Consider the following 19,670-nt stretch of genomic DNA (forward strand, 5'->3'; position numbering starts at 1 on the left):
CCGGGGTGAACAGGGATGAGATCCTGGCCTCCATGAGTGACCTTCGCCAAGCTTCGGATTTTCTTTGTGAATTGTCGAGACAGCAGCTTAAGTTGGCTTCAAAATCCATGGCCCTGACCACCGCAACCAAGAGGCCTCTCTGACTCAAGCCCTGGCGGGCGGACGCCGCCTCTAAGTTCTCCCTATGCTCCCTCCCCTTCCAACTGGGGTAGGTTTTCGGCCGAGGGCTGGATGACCTTAATGAGGGGCTAGCCGAGGGGAGAGGTAGGTCACTCCCTCAAGCCGCAAAGGGCAAGAGGCCTTCCTCCTCTAGAGGTCGGGGCTATCGCCCCCAGCAGTCTCAATGACTCCCTGGTTATCGTCCTAGAGGTGCAGGAAGAGGGGGTTCCAGAGAGGAGCCCAAAAATAAAACTGCGTTTTGACGGGATGCGGCTCCCTGTGACCTTTCCTCCCGTAGGAGGATGACTTTCTGCTTTTCTCGCGGCCTGGCGTCTAACCATCTCGGACCCATGGGTCTTTCAAATCATCCATCAGGGCTATGCTATAGAATTCTCCATGCCTCCTTGCGACCAGTTCATCATCACCCGGTCCCTCTCGGCTCTTCAACAAGCCTGCCTAGAAAAATCAGTGGCAGAGTACATCGCAAAAGGGGCCTTCGAAAAGGTCCCTCCTTCAGAAGTAGCAAAAAAGTCAATGGTACCGCACACTCTAAAATTATATGTGGTGCTAGCGAAAAAAGGTCCTTCGACCCAAATATACTAGTGAAAATAGATTTTGCTGCACACTGTTTTGTGATCTAGGAATATAGAGATTTATTTTACAATATAGTTAACGCCTTTTGACACAATGCAAAATATTGGCATAGAAAGACAGGCTAGATCAATTGGATATGACGTTTCGGTCCTTAGACCTTCATCAGACGCGATCTAGATGCCTTGACACTTATACTGATCCTGCTACCACACTAGATCGCGTCTGATGAAGGTCTAAGGACCGAAACGTCATATCCAATTGATCTAGCCTGTCTTTCTATGCCAATATTTTGCATTGTGTCAAAAGGCGTTAACTATATTGTAAAATAAATCTCTATATTCCTTTGATCACAAAACAGTGTGTGCAGCAAAATCCATTTTCCCTCCTTCAGAAGTAGGCCGGGGGATCTATTCACCAGTTTTTATGGTTCCAAAATCTACAGGAGGCTGGCGCATGATTATAGATCTGAGGTACCTCAATCTCCACATCAAACAGAAGCTCTTCAGGATGGAGTCTATAGACCAAGACCAACTTTTCTACAGCAAGAAGTGATGGCTACACTGGACCTGAAAGACGCCTATCTCCATATCCCCATCTACCAGCCGCACAGAAAGTACCTTCGGATCTCCGTTCTCATATCCGGTCACAGGGAGCACCTACAATTCACTTCTCTCCCCTTCGGCATATCATCCGCCCCCTATGTCATCACCAAGGTCATCGCTCCAGTCACCGCCTCCCTCAGACTGCAAGGCCTTTTTGTTGTCCCTTACCTCAACAACTGGCTTTTAAAAGCTCAGTCTACTTCAATTCTCCATCACCAGCTCCAGATAGCCATCTCCCTCCTGCAGAGGTTGGGCTGGCTCATTAATTGGGAGAAGTCAGAGATTGTACCGTCTACCCAGAAAAGATTCCTGGGATTCATCATAGATTCGCAAAAGATGCAGATCTTCCTAACCAGCCCGAGGAGAGCGAGAATAGAAGCCACCGCGCAATTCCTTTTGCGGACCTGCCGCGTGTCAATACGCACTACGTACGCTATGCGTATCTTGGGCCTGATGTCGTCCTCGGCCAAGGTGGTCCCTTGGGCTTTATGGCATTTACATCCCCTTCAGATGGAAGTGTTGAGCGCCTGGAACAAGTCTCCACGGGGATCGCACAAGATCATCTGCCATTCTCCCACTACCCGTCTTTCCGTCAGATGGTGGAGACACCTGAAAGACGGAAGGTCCTCGGATCAACCTCGCATCCCATACGGGGTGAGGAGGCCATCTAGATGACAGGACTATCCAAGGTCGTTGGAGGAATCCAGAAGAAGGAACATCCAATCTGAAAGAGCTAAGATTGGTTTACCTGGCGCTATGTCACTTCGCCCCCCTTTCTCAAAGGGAAGGCAGTGATGGTGCGGTCAGACAATATGACCACCGTGATATACCTCAACAAACAAGGCGGCACCAGATCTCCAGCCCTACTGAAAGAGGCAAACCTTATTTTTGCGTGGGCAGAAAAGAACCTGTCCCACTTATCCGCTGTTCACATCAAGGGCTCCCTGAACATAGTAGCGGATCAGTTGAGTCGGGGTATTACCGTGTCAGAAGAATGGTCTCTCAATCAAGACGTATTTCAACAGATCGTCCAGAGATGGGATCTCCCGGAGGTCGATCTTATAGCAACCCGACTCAACGCCGAGGTAAGGACCTTCTGCTCTCTGTACCAGGAGGACAATCCTTTGGCAGTAGATGCCCTGTCCATCCTTTGGAGGTTCAGGCTGGTATACATCTTCCCTCCAATTCCCATCATACTGAGGGTATTGATGAAAATAAGACAGGACCAAGTCTTGGGAATTGCCATAATCCCGTTCTGGCCGAAAAGGACTTGGTTTGCTCAGCTCATGTGGATGAGTCAAGGTGTGTATTGGAGGCTACCCCCCTTCCCAGATCTGGTGATCCAAGGACAGCTGAGATGCCAGGATCTGAGGAGACTCAACTTTACAGCCTGGAAGTTGACCAGTCCCTATTAAGGAATAGAGGACTGTCCCGGAACATCCTGAAGACCCTTGCTAGCGCCAGAGCTGAATCTACAAACTGGAGCTACTGTAGGATCGATAACATTTTTAATGCCTGGTGTCTTGAACATGAAATAGATTCCTCCGATCCCCCAGTGACTATGATCCTGGACTTTCTTCAGGATGGTCTAGACAAAGGACTGGCTGCCTCTACCCTGAAGGTACATGTTGCCGCTTTGTCTGCCTATCTGGGGAGGCGTTTGTCTCAGGATCCTTTGGTGAGCACCTTTATTAAAGGGGCAACTAGGCTGAGACCAGCAGTTACTGCTCCCATCCACCAATGGGACCTTTCTTCTGTCCTATCGGCACTGTGCATCACTCCCTTTGAACCTCTGGAAGAGGTGGACTTACAATTTTTGATTTACAAAGTCACATTTGTCCTCACAATAACTTCTGTAAAGAGAGTGAGTGAACTCCAGGCACTTTCCTCAGAACCACCCTACACCTCGTTCTTCGAGGACCGGGTGCAACTCCGGTTCCTCCCGGGGTTTAAGCCCAAAGTGCCTTCAAGTACAAACATAAATCAGCTCATTTGTTTACCTGTTTTTTACCCATCTCCCTCCTCTCCGGAGGAGGTGAAGTTTCACACCTTAGATGTGGTCAGATGCCTTCAAATTTATTTGCAACACACTCCTCTCACCTTCAGAAGGTCTGAAAACTTTCTGGTTAACAACCTTGATAGCTGGAAAGGCCTCAAGGCTTCAAAGGCGTCTATAGCAAGCTGGGTAAGAGAAGCCATAAAGGCTTAATTTACAGCTCTAGGATTACCTCCTCCTGCCCTTCTCAGGGCCCACTCAACCAGGGCTGTATCGAGATATTGGGTGGAAAATAGAGCACTATCTCTAGATCAGATTTGCGTAGCTGCTTCCTGGTCTTCAGAGACCACGTTTGTAAGTCACTACCGTCTGAACTCTTGCTCTACTGAGACAAATATCGAACAAAATATGCACAAAACCAAATAGGGATATAACTGCAAAGTACTGTATCCCCCTAGTAAAATTAACTGGCCCTACCCGCTTTTGTGTCCTTACCATAATAACAATTAACCCAAAACCAACAACAAGGTAAGTATGACACCTTCTTATATGAATAACAAAAAAGCAACTATTGCAATTTCATATCAAAATTTATTAAGTATCAAATATATGGACATACATGAAAGGACAAATGCAAGTGCAAGGAAAGAATTGGAAAAATAGGGTACCAAGATGGAATCAGGTCCCCATGTATTGCTACATAACTCATAAAGGAGGTAAGTACACTAGTATAAAGTGGCAAAATTGAGATAGTCTCAGGCCATTACCCACAACCGGTAAGACGGCCAAAATTAATGTAATTCTTTTATGCCACTATATATCAATAGTCAAGTACCCCTAATTCAATAGAAAAACATATCCTGGGCCACCAATATCCGTAAAAACAAGTCTCTGCATCTCAATAAAAGCAGCACAAAATGAAGATGACTCAGGACTTACCCATGTGGGTAGTGTGGTAGAAGCAACCAAGGGACCGGTCCCTATTCTCCAATGGCCCCAGGGGGTGTCACGCTCTACGGAGTCTACTGCCTTTGGGCAAACTGTCTTAAGCTCGGTCTGCAGTCAACTCCCACCCTAGAGGGATTACGTGGTATCTCCCCAGTTGTGCCGCTGGTATGGACGACAGGGAACAAGTGATTATGAAGATAATCTTGTTTCCCTTAGTCCTAACAGCGGCACAAGACTTCCCACCAAGTTTTTTTTTTTTTTAAAAAAAAGGGAGTGGAAAACCACAGAATGTGTTTTATGCATATGCTTGATTTTGTATATTTTGCCTGTTATTACTCTGGTATGTACACATTTTGGAGGAGGAAGCTGTGTCCTCTTAAGGGATCCTAGCCATGTGAAATTAATACTGGCTATTTAAAAATCCGCCTGTCCTACCAGCACACGGGCAGAAAATACCTCAGTTGTGCCGCTGTTAGGACTAAGGGAAACAAGATTATCTTCATAATCACTTGTTGTGCTATGAGTTTCGCAGCTGGATGCTTATTTCTTCAGCTTCCTACTTCAGGCTCTGCGGCCCACTGAAAATAATGAAAAGAAAATTCAAGGTTGAATTATGTGCTGATTTTGGGGTGGAATCCACCTGAAAAATCAGCTCCAAATTCATTTATGTGATCTTACACTCATTTAAAATAATAGCTATTGTGAAAAAAATGATTTGTGTCCTTCTTCTAGAATAAAACAGACTATCATCTCTTCATACTTGATATCACTCATTGATAACTTTTATCTATGTGTTAAGTGGCTATAATTTATCTGTTCAGCCTCAACAGAAATTGAATGTGGAAAACCAAAGAGAAAGCAGAGAAAGTGCTTTGGAAGAATTGTAGGTGGGTGTGAAGCAAATGCACACTCTTGGCCATGGCAGATCAGCCTTCGCACTAGGTATGTCTCTTTATTCCTGGTCTATCTTCTTTAACATTTCTTCACATGACCACCACAATGTGGAAATATTTGTTTATTCAATGATTGGACTTGTTAGCTGCTCACCAACTACTTAGTAGTGGTTGTGCAGTGTATTGCAGCCTACTGTGTCTGATACTACTGCTTTCTGTCTGACGTGCAAGTAGCCGAACTGTTGTACAGAATGAAGAGGCTGCAGCACTTCGTTGAGTTGCACTCCCACCAATATGATAGTGATGGCTTATCCTAATAATATAGCGTTAATACGGTGATCCCAGAAAACCAATTTAAGCCTGGTCATTGATAGGTTAATAAATGTAATGGCCAGTGGATCATGGACCACCTAACTGGATTGACTTTAGGCAAATCTCTTGAGCCCTGTTCAGGGATTTGGTCTTCACTGTCTGAAAACTAACCAGATCACTACCAGTCGGAGTGGTCCCTGTATAGGTGACAGCTGGCCAAAAGATACAGAGATGCTGATGAGAAGCCCCCAAAAGAATATGGTGCAATTTTCACAATCCAGATGCTTTAGAATAATTTTTTTTTATGGATCTCCAGTACATCATATAGACTAATGGTGCAAATATGAAGCATAGTTTGTCCACAGAAACAAGCCGTTATACAGATAACTGACCAAAAATATTTAAAAGTTATGATTTTTGGAAGGTGGGGGAGGGAAAAAAATGAAAAACTCAAAATACAACAGAGCAGGAAGTGGCTTTTAATTTTGCTGTCAGCTTAATTGTATGTCCATACACTTTGTAATGATTGATTTCATGTCGTTCAATTGTTATTTTCCAGCTTTAATTTGCACTTCTGTGGTGGAACATTGATCGATCGCCAGTGGGTTCTTACTGCTGCACATTGCTTGGAACGGTATATCTCATACTTAAACTTGTACCAATTATGTATATATTTTATAGTTCTGAAATAGGGTTGTAAGATATACTACATTTGTTTCTATTTAACCATTCAGTTCATGTATTATTCCAATGCATCTGAAATTACAATTTGTTATACAGGTCTCCTCGACCATCATCCTATAAGATTCAACTTGGAATACACAAAGAGAAAAGCGATGAACCATCCAAGCAAATCAGAGATGTTGAAAAGTTATTTTTAGAACCAACAAAAGCAGATATTGCTTTACTGAAACTGAAGAGGTAACGGGTATTCATACAATCTAGTACATAGTAGTTGCAATGGACATAGGATTGTGGACCCACTGAGTCACCAGACTGGTTTGGCTGTGCACCATTCCTAAAAGAGTTGCCTCCTCTGTATGGAGATCTGGTCCCGGTATTGGTTACAGCTGTTAAGGACTATCGTGTAGTGCACCACAGAAAAAGGCAAATGCATGGAGAGAATATAGACTAAAAACAGGACAGATACCTGCACCGTACCTGCACAGAGATAAAACAGGAGTTCAGGACTGGTAAAGATATGGAATTAGAAACAGGCGAGAATATAACACATAACACAAACCAGGTATAAGACACCAATACAAGGCAGGACATCGCAGGACATATCCATCTACACAGCAGAAGGACATATACATCCATATGGTAGCAGAAATGCATATGGGGCAGAAGGACACACACGTCCTCTCAGGGAAAAATAGCAGAAGGACATTTATAGGACATCTATTTAGTCCAAATATGAACTCATAACATACAAAAATACAGACAAGCTGACATACAAACAAAAGGACAAAATGCATCCAAACAGCAGGTTATGATACAGTAAACTGAAGTAAATAGAATGGAGATGTCAGCATAAAGACAGCAAGAGGTGTGCGCTCAGGATTACATAGCAGAGACTAAAGCATTGCTTAGACAGGGGGTGCTAAACAAGCAGACTCTTATACACAGACAATGATGGTCAGAATGAAGTATGCAGGTAAGTTCAATAACTCTTAAAGGAACAGAAGCATTCATAGTTATCCGGTTAGCAGGTAAAATACTGGAAAGCACAAGCTTACATTAATACTCCAAAAAAACAAGGAACTGTATAAATGTTTTGTGTAGTGCAAGTACAGTGAATACTACAATTGCCAAGATCATGCAGGACTGCAGGACTTTTTCACCTGTGATTTTAGGGGGATTATGTAATGGAGGCTAGCAACATAACCTCCAATGCATATGTGAATGTAGCCTTGTCTGATTTGCATATCCGTCTCACTTTTGCAGGACTATGTTTTAGGGTACATTCCCATCTGAAATGAGGCAGCTTTGAAGCCTCCATTACATATCTGCCCATAAATACTGGACATAATAGCAGCGCACATTGCGCTATTTTGTCTGGTAATGTAAAATGACATGAAGATGGAAAGTTGACAGACCCATTATAGAAAGTAGGGGAGATGGTGGGTTGCTGTATGATGGTACAGGAGAAGGAGCCAAGGCAGGTGAAGGAGCTGAGGCAGGAAAAGGGGAGGATGAGGGAGAAGTCTCCAAAGTGGTGGAGGCAGATGTGTAGGTTTCCTGGCTGCTGGTCTGGACTGCAGCACCAGCACTGGCAACACTGAAAGAGGCAGTGGCAGCAACGCCGGACGACTATTGTCCTGTGTTTGCTCTCTGCCACTGAGCCCAGTGCTTGCCTTCCAAATGACGGTGCATGCCAGTGGTCGTAAGGTTGCTCTTTTCAGAGCCCCTACTCTGAGTTGCAGAATGTGCAAACCGCACTATATTTGTCCGCCGCACATACATTTAAAAAATTCCACACCACTGAAGACCGTGGCCTCGAAGTGGGAGTTTTTCTAGGCTGGCTACAAGAGGGAACATTTTCGGCCCTGCTGGCTGTGGCCTGGGTTTGGTGAAGCGGCTGTCCTCTGCCTTTAGCCACCCTCTTTGGTGCTGCACTTCCCTCCACATCTACACTGCTCACCCTGCTTGACATCCCCCCTGTCCAGGTCGGGTCAGTGTCCTCGTCCTCCACCACCTCCTCTTCCAATTCCTCCACCTCTTGCACACCGACGATGGCAACAGGCTGCCCTGATGGCAAATGTGTCTCGTCATCATAGTCACTGAGGGCCGATTGCTGGTCAACAACAACAACAGGAGATGGCGGATGCTCCAGTGTTTGGACATCAGGACACAGCAACTCATCTGTTACCTCTGGTGATTCAGGACGTAGTGGGACAGAGAGAGGGACAGTGAATGGACCCGAAAACAGCTCCTGGGTGGTGGGAAAGGTGGGATTAGTCTGCTGGGAAGATTGGGCATGTTGTGAGGAAGGAGGACCAGACTGTTGGGTAGGAGGAGGAGTTGAGGTAGAGGCTGACTGGCTGGTGGAGAATGTGCTGGAAGCATTGTCCGTCAGCCACTGTAACATCTCTTCCTGATGCTCGGGCCTGGTTAGGGTTGTATCCTGCACCTTACTTAATGTGACCATCAAGCCGGAGACTGTGGGGAAGCGCAATGCTTGCTGCCGCAGAGCAATAGGCACAGTAGATGCTGTTGGTTGAGTGCAACCTTGCTCCACATCTGCATTTCCACGCCTCCGTTCCTGTCCCCTTGCGCTAGCCTTATACATTTTTTGATGCATACTAATGCCCTTTTTATGGTCTATACACCACTGAGAAAAGCTAGTTTGCACGTATATAGCAAGAAGTAACTGCTGTGGATTCCTGCTATTTTGTGGGGGGACACCTCTAATAAAAGCTGGTTGGAATGTATATAGCAGGAGGTAACTGCTCTGTATTCCTGTAAATTTGTGTGGGGGGGGGACACCCCAAAGAAAAGCTGGTTTGCACGTATATAGCAAGAAGTAACTGCTGTGGATTCCTGCTATTTTGTGGGGGGACACCCCAAAGAAAAGCTGGTTTACACGTATATAGTAAGAAGTAACTGCTGTGGATTCCTGCTATTTTTTGGCGGACACCCCTAATAAGAGATGGTTTGCACGTATATAGCAGGAGGTAACTGCTCTGTATTCCTGCAAATCTGTGTGTGTGGGGGGGGGGAAGACGCCCCAAAGAAAAACTGGTTTGCACGTATATAGCAAGAAGTAACTGCTGTGGATTCCTGCTATTTTTGGGGGGACACCCCTAATAAGAGCTGGTTTGCACATATATAGTAGGAGGTAACTGCTCTGTATTCCTGCAAATTTGTGTGTGTGTGTGGGGGGGGGGGGGCAAAGAAAAGCTGGTTTGCACGTATATGGCAAGAAGTAACTGCTGTGGTTTCCTGCTATTTTGTGGGGGACACCCCTAACAAAAGCTGGTGTGCACGTATATAGCAAGAAGTAACTGTTCTGTATCCCTGTTTTTCACAGTCCATTGAAAGCTGGACTCCTGTCCCTGCAGTGTATAGCTCTGAGAAGAGCTGTTGTTGTTCTTCGGTTTTTCCCTGCCTATCTGAAGCTAATGCCTATCTAGCCCTCAGCAGATATGTTTCTCTCCCTATCTCTCACCGCAAAATGACACGAATATGGCGGCGGCCGTTCTTATGATTGGGAGGTCACATGTTTTTAGCAGTCAATGGGTTTTTTCTATTTTTTTTCACTGCCTCCGTGTCGTAGTTCCTGTCCCACCTCCCCTGCACAGTTATAAAAACGCGCCAAGGAAGGTGGGAGGGGATATGAATTTTTACTGCGTATGCCGCGTGGTATTCGATTGGGAATGAATACCTGGAATGGCCTGATATTCGATCGAATACCTATTCGAATGAACGATGTTCACTCATCTCTAGTCAAGAGTTTTCACGAAATTTGCAATCTGTATAATATATATCCAGCCAGGAATAAAACCGAGCCTGTGAAACTCTAGTTTACTGGCCTAATGCTACACTAACAAGGATCAGAGACCAGCCTTGCTCAATGTGCAAACATGTGAACCCAATGCGCATCAGAGTAGTCACACTGTATCACTGTTACTGGTGTATATTATCATCTCTACAGCAGTTTTCACTGCTTTATTCATTGGATTTATGAGGATCGTTTACATGAAACAAGCAGTATCTTGTTTTGTAGTCTATTAGGTGCGGGGGTGTTCACATGTTTGTACATTTATCAAAGCTGGTCTCTGATCCCTGTCCCTATACCTGCGGCCTCAATCCCTAAAGTTAGTGTTTATCAATAAAATATTAACATGAAAACATTTGCAGACCAGACACGCTTCGTTAATAGAGTCTAGTTACACAGTCATGTGAAGCATAAATCTCACTGCTATTTCTTCTACAGCCCAGCTATAATAACAGATGAAGTTCTCCCTGCCTGCTTGCCATCTCATAACTATGTGGTACCAGATAAATCTGAATGTTATGTAACAGGGTGGGGAGAAACACAAGGTAAATATACTACAGTTATTCATGATAGTCATATACCAGACTAGTCAATTGTCATTCTGCAATTTGCAGCTTTTATCATTTACTTTATTACTACAGATAAAGGTTTATAAGGATGTAAACTTCATATAGACATCAGAATTTTACTACCATTATTGAAAATGAAGACTTTTGTCTTACTCTTTACTCCTTCAGTTCTGCTGTATTACACTGGTAATACTTTCTCCATGAACCTATTTGCTTCTGTTCTTTATTTGATTACCTAGAAAAAAATATATTCTGTAAATATAAATATTAACAATCTGTGTGTCCACCTACTAGGCACTGGTAAAGAAGGCGTTCTTAAAGAAGCTGGTTTCCCTGTAATTGAAAACAAAGTATGTAATAGCCCTGAGTACCTCAATGGTAGAGTTTCAAACCGGGAGCTGTGTGCTGGGAATATTCAGGGTGGCGTGGACAGCTGTCAGGTATGAAATATTGTTTAAGAAATTTATAATTCTCTTTCTTGTGGTATTCCTCACATTTATAGCAGTAACTATACCAACTCTTAAAGGGGCTCTATCATTGGGAAAAGTCATTTTTATCTAAGCATATCCTTGCATAGGCTTTAGAAAGGCTATTCCACACCTACCTTTTGTATATAAATCGCCTTAGTGGTTTTTGAACCCCGGAAGTCTCATCTTGCACCCTCTGCTTATTCTTTCCTATGCATATATACAGCACAGGCTGCTGCTGATGACTTCCTGCTTCCTGTTTGCACACACAGATAGGATAGAATAGCAGAGAGGAGGCTGCTGGGAACTTCCTGTGCTGGCTGGAAGCTAATTAGCATATGAATAAAAACGAGCTCATTCAAAAGCCTCTGAGGCAATTGATATACAAAAGGTAAGTGTGAAATAGCATTTCTAAAGGCTATGCAAGGATGTGATTAGTTAAAAATGACTTTTCCCAATGATAGAGCCTCTGTAACTACTAACTGCTACTCTATCAACTACTAAACAATGTAACTACACATAACATTCTGCCTACTGTTATCTAGTGCAGACATTGAATTTTATTTGTATGAATAAAAAAAAATGGCTTATTTTATCTTACAGGGTGACAGTGGAGGACCACTAGCCTGTTTTGATGGAGAAAAGTATATTATACAAGGGGTGACTTCTTGGGGTCTTGGTTGTGCACAGGCAATGAAGCCTGGTGTATATGTACGTGTTTCTTCGCATATCCCGTGGATTGAAAAGACAATGAGAGAAAATTAATGGAGTAGATTTTTTTTTCTTTTTGTAAATTGCTGCAACCAACAACTTATACTGTAATGAATAAAAAAACAAAAAACAAAAACATTTTGTATATGCTATTCTAAGCTTTTATACCTATATTATGTTTGTTGTTGGATTGTTGTTTTTTTGTTTGTTTTTTTTTTAAAAACAATGCACTTTCATGACTATTCCATTTATACCTCCCAGCCATTCAATGTTTAGCAGGACATCCCTGAATCTGGATGTTATCCTGCTGTCCTGGGCAGTATGTAATGGCTACAATGGTGAAACAGAAAGCTAGAAGTTTCTTACCATTCAGCCCCAGTCACTGCCTCCAGCAGATTGGAAACAAGACGTGTACCAAAGCGTATCACCACATTGCAACTGCTGTTCCATCTCTCTGAAGAGATCAGAAATGACCTTGGGGGAAACGGGGATAATTTTTTTTTTTTTTGCATTATACAATGTTGGGGGCCACAAGGAAGGAGCTTTATACTGTTTTCGACCACAAGGGAACATGATACCATATTGGGTGCTAAGTGGATATTATACCATGTGAGGGCCACTAAAGGGACAATATAATGTGTGGGGGCACAAAGGGACTAGCTGAGATTGGACAGAGTCAAAAAAGGCATGGATGGACTTATATGCTTCATTTATGTAGATTTGCTGCAGTGTGCTGCCGACACCACAGATTTTGTCCTTCTTCTGACGTCGCTTGCAGAGAAGTGACTGATAAATAGCAGTCTGAGCATTTTATTTCCTTCCTATGACTGTTCACATTATGGGATAAATACTTATTTTAATAGTTCAGGTATTACTTTATGTTTTTAGTTGCTGGAATTCTGTCTCTCATACAATATACTGCAGTATTAAAATATATTGTTACATTGCCATACTTCTGTTATACCCATCAAGTGACTTAGATGCAACAGTTGCATTTCACCATGGCATGTAAGTGGGTAACAACCACGATCAGTGTTGGCAATCCCTGGTCATGATTTAGCTCCTAATCCCTCTCCATATCCCCCTGCCTGATATTATGATGTACATGTCCATCAAATGTCACAAAGCCTGGCAAGCAAAATGGGTTCTTGGTAGTTGAGGAACAATAGGAAGTCAGGTGTAGTTGTAACATGAAAGAAACCTATACATGGGTGGTTAATATTCAGTTGTACCCTATTTAGGAAATATAGTGTAACACAGAATCAAAGCACAAAATAAAGGGCTATATAAAACATTACTAATAGACCACTGAATGGAGAACTACTGACACATTCTGAAATTCTCAAAAGTTTGGGACTCCAGTAACTCCAGACCTTTGGGATTCATTTCAGATGAACAGTGGGCACTATTTTTCAGATCAGAACAAGATAGAGAAGAATGATAACATTACTTCAGAAGTTGGGCTTCTAATACACATATTTAAAATTCTGTTCATATATATATATATATATATATATATATATATATATATATTTATTTATTTTATATCTGTTCCGTTAATCTTCGAACAGTAAAATATTTGTTTCGAATAGCCGCTCAATATTCGACTATTCGAACAAATATCGAACTCCATTATATTCTATGGGGAAAAATGCTTCGTTTCAGGGGAACCCACAATTCGACTCAGGAGGGTCACCAAGTCCACTATGACACCTCAGCAAATGATGCCAACACCTCTGCAATGCAACTGGGACAGCAGGGGAAGCATGCCTGGGGCCATCTAACACACCAAAGTTCCTGTATTACCCCACTATCACAGCCTAACAACTACACACTTTCCACACTCAAAAAAACCTCTATCAAAGTGGGAAAATACCTGGAAACCTTCTTTCTTCCCCAAATGGATGGACACAAACCCCAATTTAAGCTAAAGAAACATTAACAAGCACCCCTTTAAATCATGTTGCCCATGACAACCACAGACGGAATACGTAATAGGAAATCCAACAGTACCCACCCTGAACTGTCATTGTGGATGTGTGTGTGTGATGTGGTAAGACCTTCCAAAATTCACTTTTCTGGCCCTTAACATGAGCCCTTCCAAATTAAGTTACAGGCCCATAAGCTGAGCTACCAGCAGAGATTGAGGCCCTTTAGGTGACTTCAACCTCTTACCAGCAGAGTTTTAGGCCCTTTAACCAATGGCGTAACTACCGCCATAGCAGCAGATGCAGCTGCCACAGGGCCTGGGACATTAGGGGCCTGGTGACAGCCGCTACTGCTGCTATCATTATACTCGGGGGGGTCTTTTCGGACCCCCGAGTATAATGATTGGCGGACCGGGAGAGGTAAGAAACATAAAAAACAGTGTTACTTACCTCTCCATGATCCATGCAGACTTCGGCCTAGTCGTCTGACGTCTCATGACCACGGCCTGCGTCCCGGGTCAGTATAATAATTGTTTATGGGTGTCCACAATGGGACATACTGTGTGCAGGAGACACTAAGGGACATAATACTGTGTGAAGGGGCCACTATGGGGCATAATAGAGCGCGCAGGAATGCGTAGGAGGGGGTTGGTTGAGGTCGTCGGGTGAGGGGCCCATGTCAGTTCGCCACGGGGCCCCACCATTCCTAGTTACGCCACTGCCTTTAACTTAGTTCAGCCTTGCACCAGCAGAGTTTTTTGCCCTTTGGGTGAGCTGAGCCTTGCACCAGCAGAGTGTTAGCCCCTTTAAAATTCTTAGCCCCTAAAACGGTGGTTCCAGAACAATCACTCTCATTGTGTTGGATTGATGCAGTGGATTGGACTGAGGACCCAGACATTGACCTTGATTTTGATTGGGAAATTGATAACATTTTGGCATCAAGTCCTGGGGGTAACCTTTATTTAGAGGACCACAAAGGTGGAGAATTGGCTGCAACCACAACTACCGGTAATGGTCCTCTAATATCGGATTCTACATTACCTCTACAGGGTTCTGATAAGGTGTTAATATTCCAAACAACATGCTCCAATACTTTAGATGTAGACCACTTTCCCTTCCGACACCAGATTTAACCAATTTTCACCAGCATCATCCTGCTGAGATGGAGCCACTAAAGGAAACCTTGCCTTCAAATGTATGTTCTGGAGCTGCGACTGAGCCAAATCTAAACACGGAGTCCTTTGGAACTGAACAAAATTCACCAGCAGTGTTTTTGGCCCTTAGGGTGAGTTGAGTCTTGTACCAGCACGTGTCCCGTAACATCAGGCAGGCCCTAAGTTCTGCGCTTTGCACAAAGTTCCACTTGACCCGGTGGTACAAGTGGAGAAGTGCATGCGGCCAGGGACGCTGCATCTCAATCACGGCACACTGGCTGAATGTAGTTGAGGCTGGGACCGGGTCTCAAACTGTGGCGGCCTGCCTTGTCTCCCCGCCCAATATTCCTGGCAAGAATGCTGAAACATCAACCTCCTCCTCCGCCATTAAATCGACCCCAGCTACGAGCTGGAAACGCTGCAACACTGGCGTGGGGAGACGTCAGCAGGCCGTGCTGAAGCTCATCAGCTTGGGGAACAGACAGCACAGTGCCTCCGAGGTCAGGGATGCCATCCTGGATGAGATGGCAACGTTTTTTGCCCCGCTGCACCTGGGCCCAGGTGCAGGTTGGCGTATGTGATAATGGCCGGAACCTGGTAGCAGATCTGGAGCTTGCCAGACTCAAACACGGTGCACACATGGCCTACATTTTCAAATTATTGGTGCAACAGTTTCTAAAAACTTACCCCAATTTACACAAGCTACTGGTGAAAGTGCGGCGTTTGTGCTCCCACTTTGGTAAGTCTACAGTACCTGGTACTAGCCTCAATACACTCCAGCAACGCCTACACGGCTGTTGTGCGAGGTCACCACATGCTGAAACCCTAGATACCATATGTTGAGCAGGGTGTGTGAGCAGCAGAGACCTTTGATGGAGTTCCATCTCCAAAACCCAAGGGTTCATCAAAGTCAGTCACTGGACAAGAACCATTAGCATGCGCTCATCACAATTCCTGATATGACAGCTGCGTTAAGCAGGGTGCAGGGTACAATGCAGACCAGGCCCGAGCACCAGGAACAGGTGTTACAATGGCCAGCAGATAATGCTTCCAGCTGCTTTTCCAGCAGCCAGTCAGCCACTACCTGCAGTCGTGTTCATACCCAAGAGTCTGCCCCTCCTTCCTCCCAACATGCCCAATTTACTAACAGAGTCATCCCACCCTTGCCCCCTCTCAGGATCTCTTTTCAGGTCTTTTTACTGTCTCTCCCTCTGTTGAACCACTTCCCGAATCCCAGGAGCTACCAGACGACTTTGTGTGTACTGATGCCCAAACACTGGAGCATCCACCATCACTCTGGGCCCGACTGATGTTATGGGACACGTGCATGCGCAAGGCGGGGACGGCACACCAAGAGAAGTAGTAACGGCTAGGCCCAGCATAGCGAGGTGCCACAGCTGCCATCAGGTGACGGAAGGCCTGGGTATCCAGAAGCTTAAACACCAACATTTACAGGCCCAGCAGTTTTTAGATGAGACTGTTGAAGGCTTAGGCATGTGGGTGGCTTGCGCTGTACTTCTGCCTGCAATGAAACGCCTGGGAGATGGGGAGTGGCTGGGAAGAGGTGCATGATGCAGGCAAAAACGGCGGATGTGGGTGAACTCCCTAAAATGTCAGAGACAGATGTGTAGGTGTCCAGGCTGGTGGTCTGGACTGCAGCACCAGCACTTTAAACAGTGGAAGAGGCAGTGTCGGCAACGCCGGGTGACAATTGTCCTGCATTTGCTGTCTCCCACTGAGCCCAGTGCTTGCTTTCAAAATGACGGTACATGGCTGAGGTGGTCAGGTTGCTTTTCTCTGAGCCCCTATTTAGTTTAGAGTTGGACAGTGTGTAAAACGCACTCAGTTTGTCCTCCACACATACCTTAAAATCTCCACACCATTGAGGGAGGTTACCAACATGGGCAAGTTTTGGGCGAGTGGCTAGTACACGGAAAATCTTTGGCCTTGCTGCCTCCGGCCTGGCTTCTGTGAAGCACCTGTCCTGTGCCTCTGGACATGCCTCTGCCTCTAGCCACCTTTTTTGCTGCTGCGCTTGCCTCCACATCTATACTGATTTCCCCCCTAGACATCACCCCTGTCCATGCTTCTGCCTCTAGCCACCTTTTTTGCTGCTGCGCTTGCATCCACATCTACACTGCTTTCCCCGCTAGACATCACCCCTGCCCATGTCAGGTCAGTGGCCTCGTCGTCCACCAACTCCTCTTCCAATTGCTCACTCTCCTCTTACTGCAAACCGCACATAACCACAGCTTGCCCTGATGGCCAATCGTGTCTTGTCATCATCACTGAGGCCAAGAAACGTTGGTTGCGGGTCCACAACCAGAAAATTGGCAGGAAATGGTGGATGCTCCAGTATTTGGGTATCAGGACACACAAAGTCGTCAGGTGGTTCCTGGGATTCAGGAACTGGTTCAACAGAGGGAGAGACAGTAAAAGGACCTGAAAAGAGATCCTGGGAGCGGGCAAGGGTGGGATGACTCAGTTGGGAAGATTGGGCATGTTGGGAGGAAGGAGGGGCAGACTCTTGGGTATAAACACGACTGCAGGTAGTGGCTGACTGGCTGGTGGAAAAGCAGCTGGAAGCATTATCTGCTGGCCATTCTAACACCTCTTCCTGGTGCTCGGGCCTGGTCTGCATTGTACCCTGCTTAACGCAGCTGTCATATCAGGAATTGTGATGAGCGAATGCTAATGTTTCTTTCGGTTTAAAGTTATATTTCTGTCCATATTAATGTAGAGGAAAGAAGGTTTTCAATTATTTATCCACTTTCATAGAGGTTCTAGTGCGTTTGTAAAGTGTCCAGTGGAAAGGATGGGATAGGATTTCACATAAGTCTGCCATCCATGGGCACTCATGGTGCAGAAACTGAGGTAGCTGACTTTGATAAACCCTTGGGTTTTGGAGATGGAACTCCATCAATGGTCTCTGTTGCTCACACACCCTGCTCAACATATAGCATCTAGGGTTTCAGCGTGTGGTGACCTTGCACAACAGCCAGTGCTTCAGGCAGATGAAGGCATTGCTGGAGTGTATTGAGGCTAGCAGCAGCTACTGTAGACTTACCAAAGTGCGCGCACAAGCGCCGCACTTTCACCAGTAGCTCAAAAACATTGTGGTACGTTTTTAAAGACCGTTGATAAGTTAAAAAAGTGGGCCAGGCATGGACCGTGTTGGAGGCTGGCAAGCTCAAGAGCCGCTAACAGGTTCCGGCCATTATAACACATGAAAAAATGCCTGGGCCCAGGTGCAGCGGCGAAAACCACATTCCCCCTACGCCCAACCAGCAGCACAACTGGGGTATTTCTGCCCCTGTGAGCTGTTAGGACAGGTGGAACTTTTAATTAACTAACAGCTTTAACCCCCTATAAGAGGCCGCAAGACCTCCTCCCCCCCCCGTGTTTTTTTCTGTCCTGTGCGGACAGGACAGGTGGCGGGGGGGAGAGGTGTTGCAACCTCTTACAGGGGGCACCTCTCCCTCCGACTTTCAGCTTACCTCCTCTCCTTGCCTCCTCCCGTCTGGGGTGTGCTCATCTTCCCCCTGTGCCGGCGCATGTCTGCCGGCACTTCGGCGGGTCAGGAGACGGGGAGGAACTTCTCTTCCCCGGCGGCATAGGGGGAACTGTAGTGTGCGGCCGTGTTCCCAGGCGGTGGAACTTCCGCTTCCGGGTTTGCCGCGCATGCGCTCCGGCTGTCGGTCGCCACGAACTGCGGTTTTTTTGTGCTATTTCTCCCCCCTCCGTGGCGGATGGTGAGGGGGGAAGTATTCAGGTCTCCTCCTGGATGTCTCCAGTTTCCAGGGGCCCCGGTTTGATGTATTTTGGGTCTCTGTTGTGAGGGGGCGGGGCCTCATCGTAACTCCGCCCCTCTTGGTTTGCCCGGCTTATTTAAACTCCCCCCTGTCATTACTGCTTTGCTTGCTCACTCTCTGGGTGCTCAAGCTGTCGGTTTGTCCCTCAAGCACTTTGTGGTGGTTAACCGTATTGTTTCAGGTTTGGCAGGGGGGGAGGGGCGGGCAGACCCGGTCACTTATATGGAGCCTGAATAACTTGGTATTTGCTTTCTCCTTAGCATGTCCTCCTCTTCCGTGCTCCCCTCCCGGGGTAAGTCGACTTCCAAGAGGAAGCATTTATCCTGCGGTAAATGCAGGATTCCCTTACCCGATGGATATGAATATAGAGATTGCCATGGATGCAGAGGCCCCCCATCAGAGGATACCCCCCTGCGTGATGTGGTCGGCTGGGTAAAAGACTTCGTGCATCAGTCTATGAGAGAAGTTAAAGATACCATCTCCCACATGGCAAAAAGACCTCAAGTGGAGCGCAGTGAGCTCTCTCTCCCCCCGTTGGAGGATCTCCATATTGGGGAGCTGGATTCAGAGGAGGAATCCGAGGAAGCGGAGAAATCTACATTTCCATTGGAAAAGATGCCCAGGCTGCTCAAGACCATCCGGGCAAGGGACCGTGAGAGCGGGGAAGGATCCAGCAGAAGATCCAGGTCCTTCAGGGCAAATTCGGATTTAGTCCGAAAGATGGAGGCAGAATGGAGACGGCCGGAAAAAGCGTTTAACTCCACTAAACGCTTTAGATCCTTGTTCCCCATTGCCGAATCCCAGTAAGGAATATGGGGGTTCCCCCCCAAAGTGGATATGGCCGTGGCTAAGCTATCTAAGCGCACGGTGGTGCCGTCAGAAGACGGATCGAATCTGCAGGATCCTATGGACCGCCGCGTCGAGGGCTCCCTGAGGCGGATATATGCAGCCTCCTCCGCCCAGGCTTCGGTGGGCATCTCCGCCAGCGAAGTGGTGTCAGGCCTTCGGGCTGAGTTGTCGTCCC

The 19,670-nt window shown here is 45.9% G+C and overlaps 2 protein-coding genes across 2 annotated transcripts in view; one reads left to right on the forward strand and one right to left on the reverse strand.

Moving 5' to 3' along the window:
• LOC142197519 (plasminogen-like) overlaps window positions 1-11,806 on the forward strand; it is a 56,520-nt gene extending 44,714 nt beyond the window's left edge. Inside the window, exons 14-19 of the mRNA XM_075267848.1 lie at window positions 5,121-5,241; window positions 6,064-6,138; window positions 6,285-6,425; window positions 10,444-10,550; window positions 10,869-11,014; window positions 11,645-11,806. Coding sequence (XP_075123949.1) covers window positions 5,121-5,241; window positions 6,064-6,138; window positions 6,285-6,425; window positions 10,444-10,550; window positions 10,869-11,014; window positions 11,645-11,806 — 752 coding nt within the window. The remainder of the gene's footprint in view (window positions 1-5,120; window positions 5,242-6,063; window positions 6,139-6,284; window positions 6,426-10,443; window positions 10,551-10,868; window positions 11,015-11,644) is intronic.
• SLC22A3 (solute carrier family 22 member 3) overlaps window positions 10,727-19,670 on the reverse strand; it is an 80,095-nt gene continuing 71,151 nt past the window's right edge. Inside the window, exon 11 of the mRNA XM_075267851.1 lies at window positions 10,727-10,809. Coding sequence (XP_075123952.1) covers window positions 10,806-10,809 — 4 coding nt within the window. The 3' untranslated portion in view covers window positions 10,727-10,805. The remainder of the gene's footprint in view (window positions 10,810-19,670) is intronic.

The sequence above is a fragment of the Leptodactylus fuscus genome, chromosome 3, assembly GCF_031893055.1.
Source record: "Leptodactylus fuscus isolate aLepFus1 chromosome 3, aLepFus1.hap2, whole genome shotgun sequence".
Lineage (NCBI taxonomy): Eukaryota > Metazoa > Chordata > Amphibia > Anura > Leptodactylidae > Leptodactylus > Leptodactylus fuscus.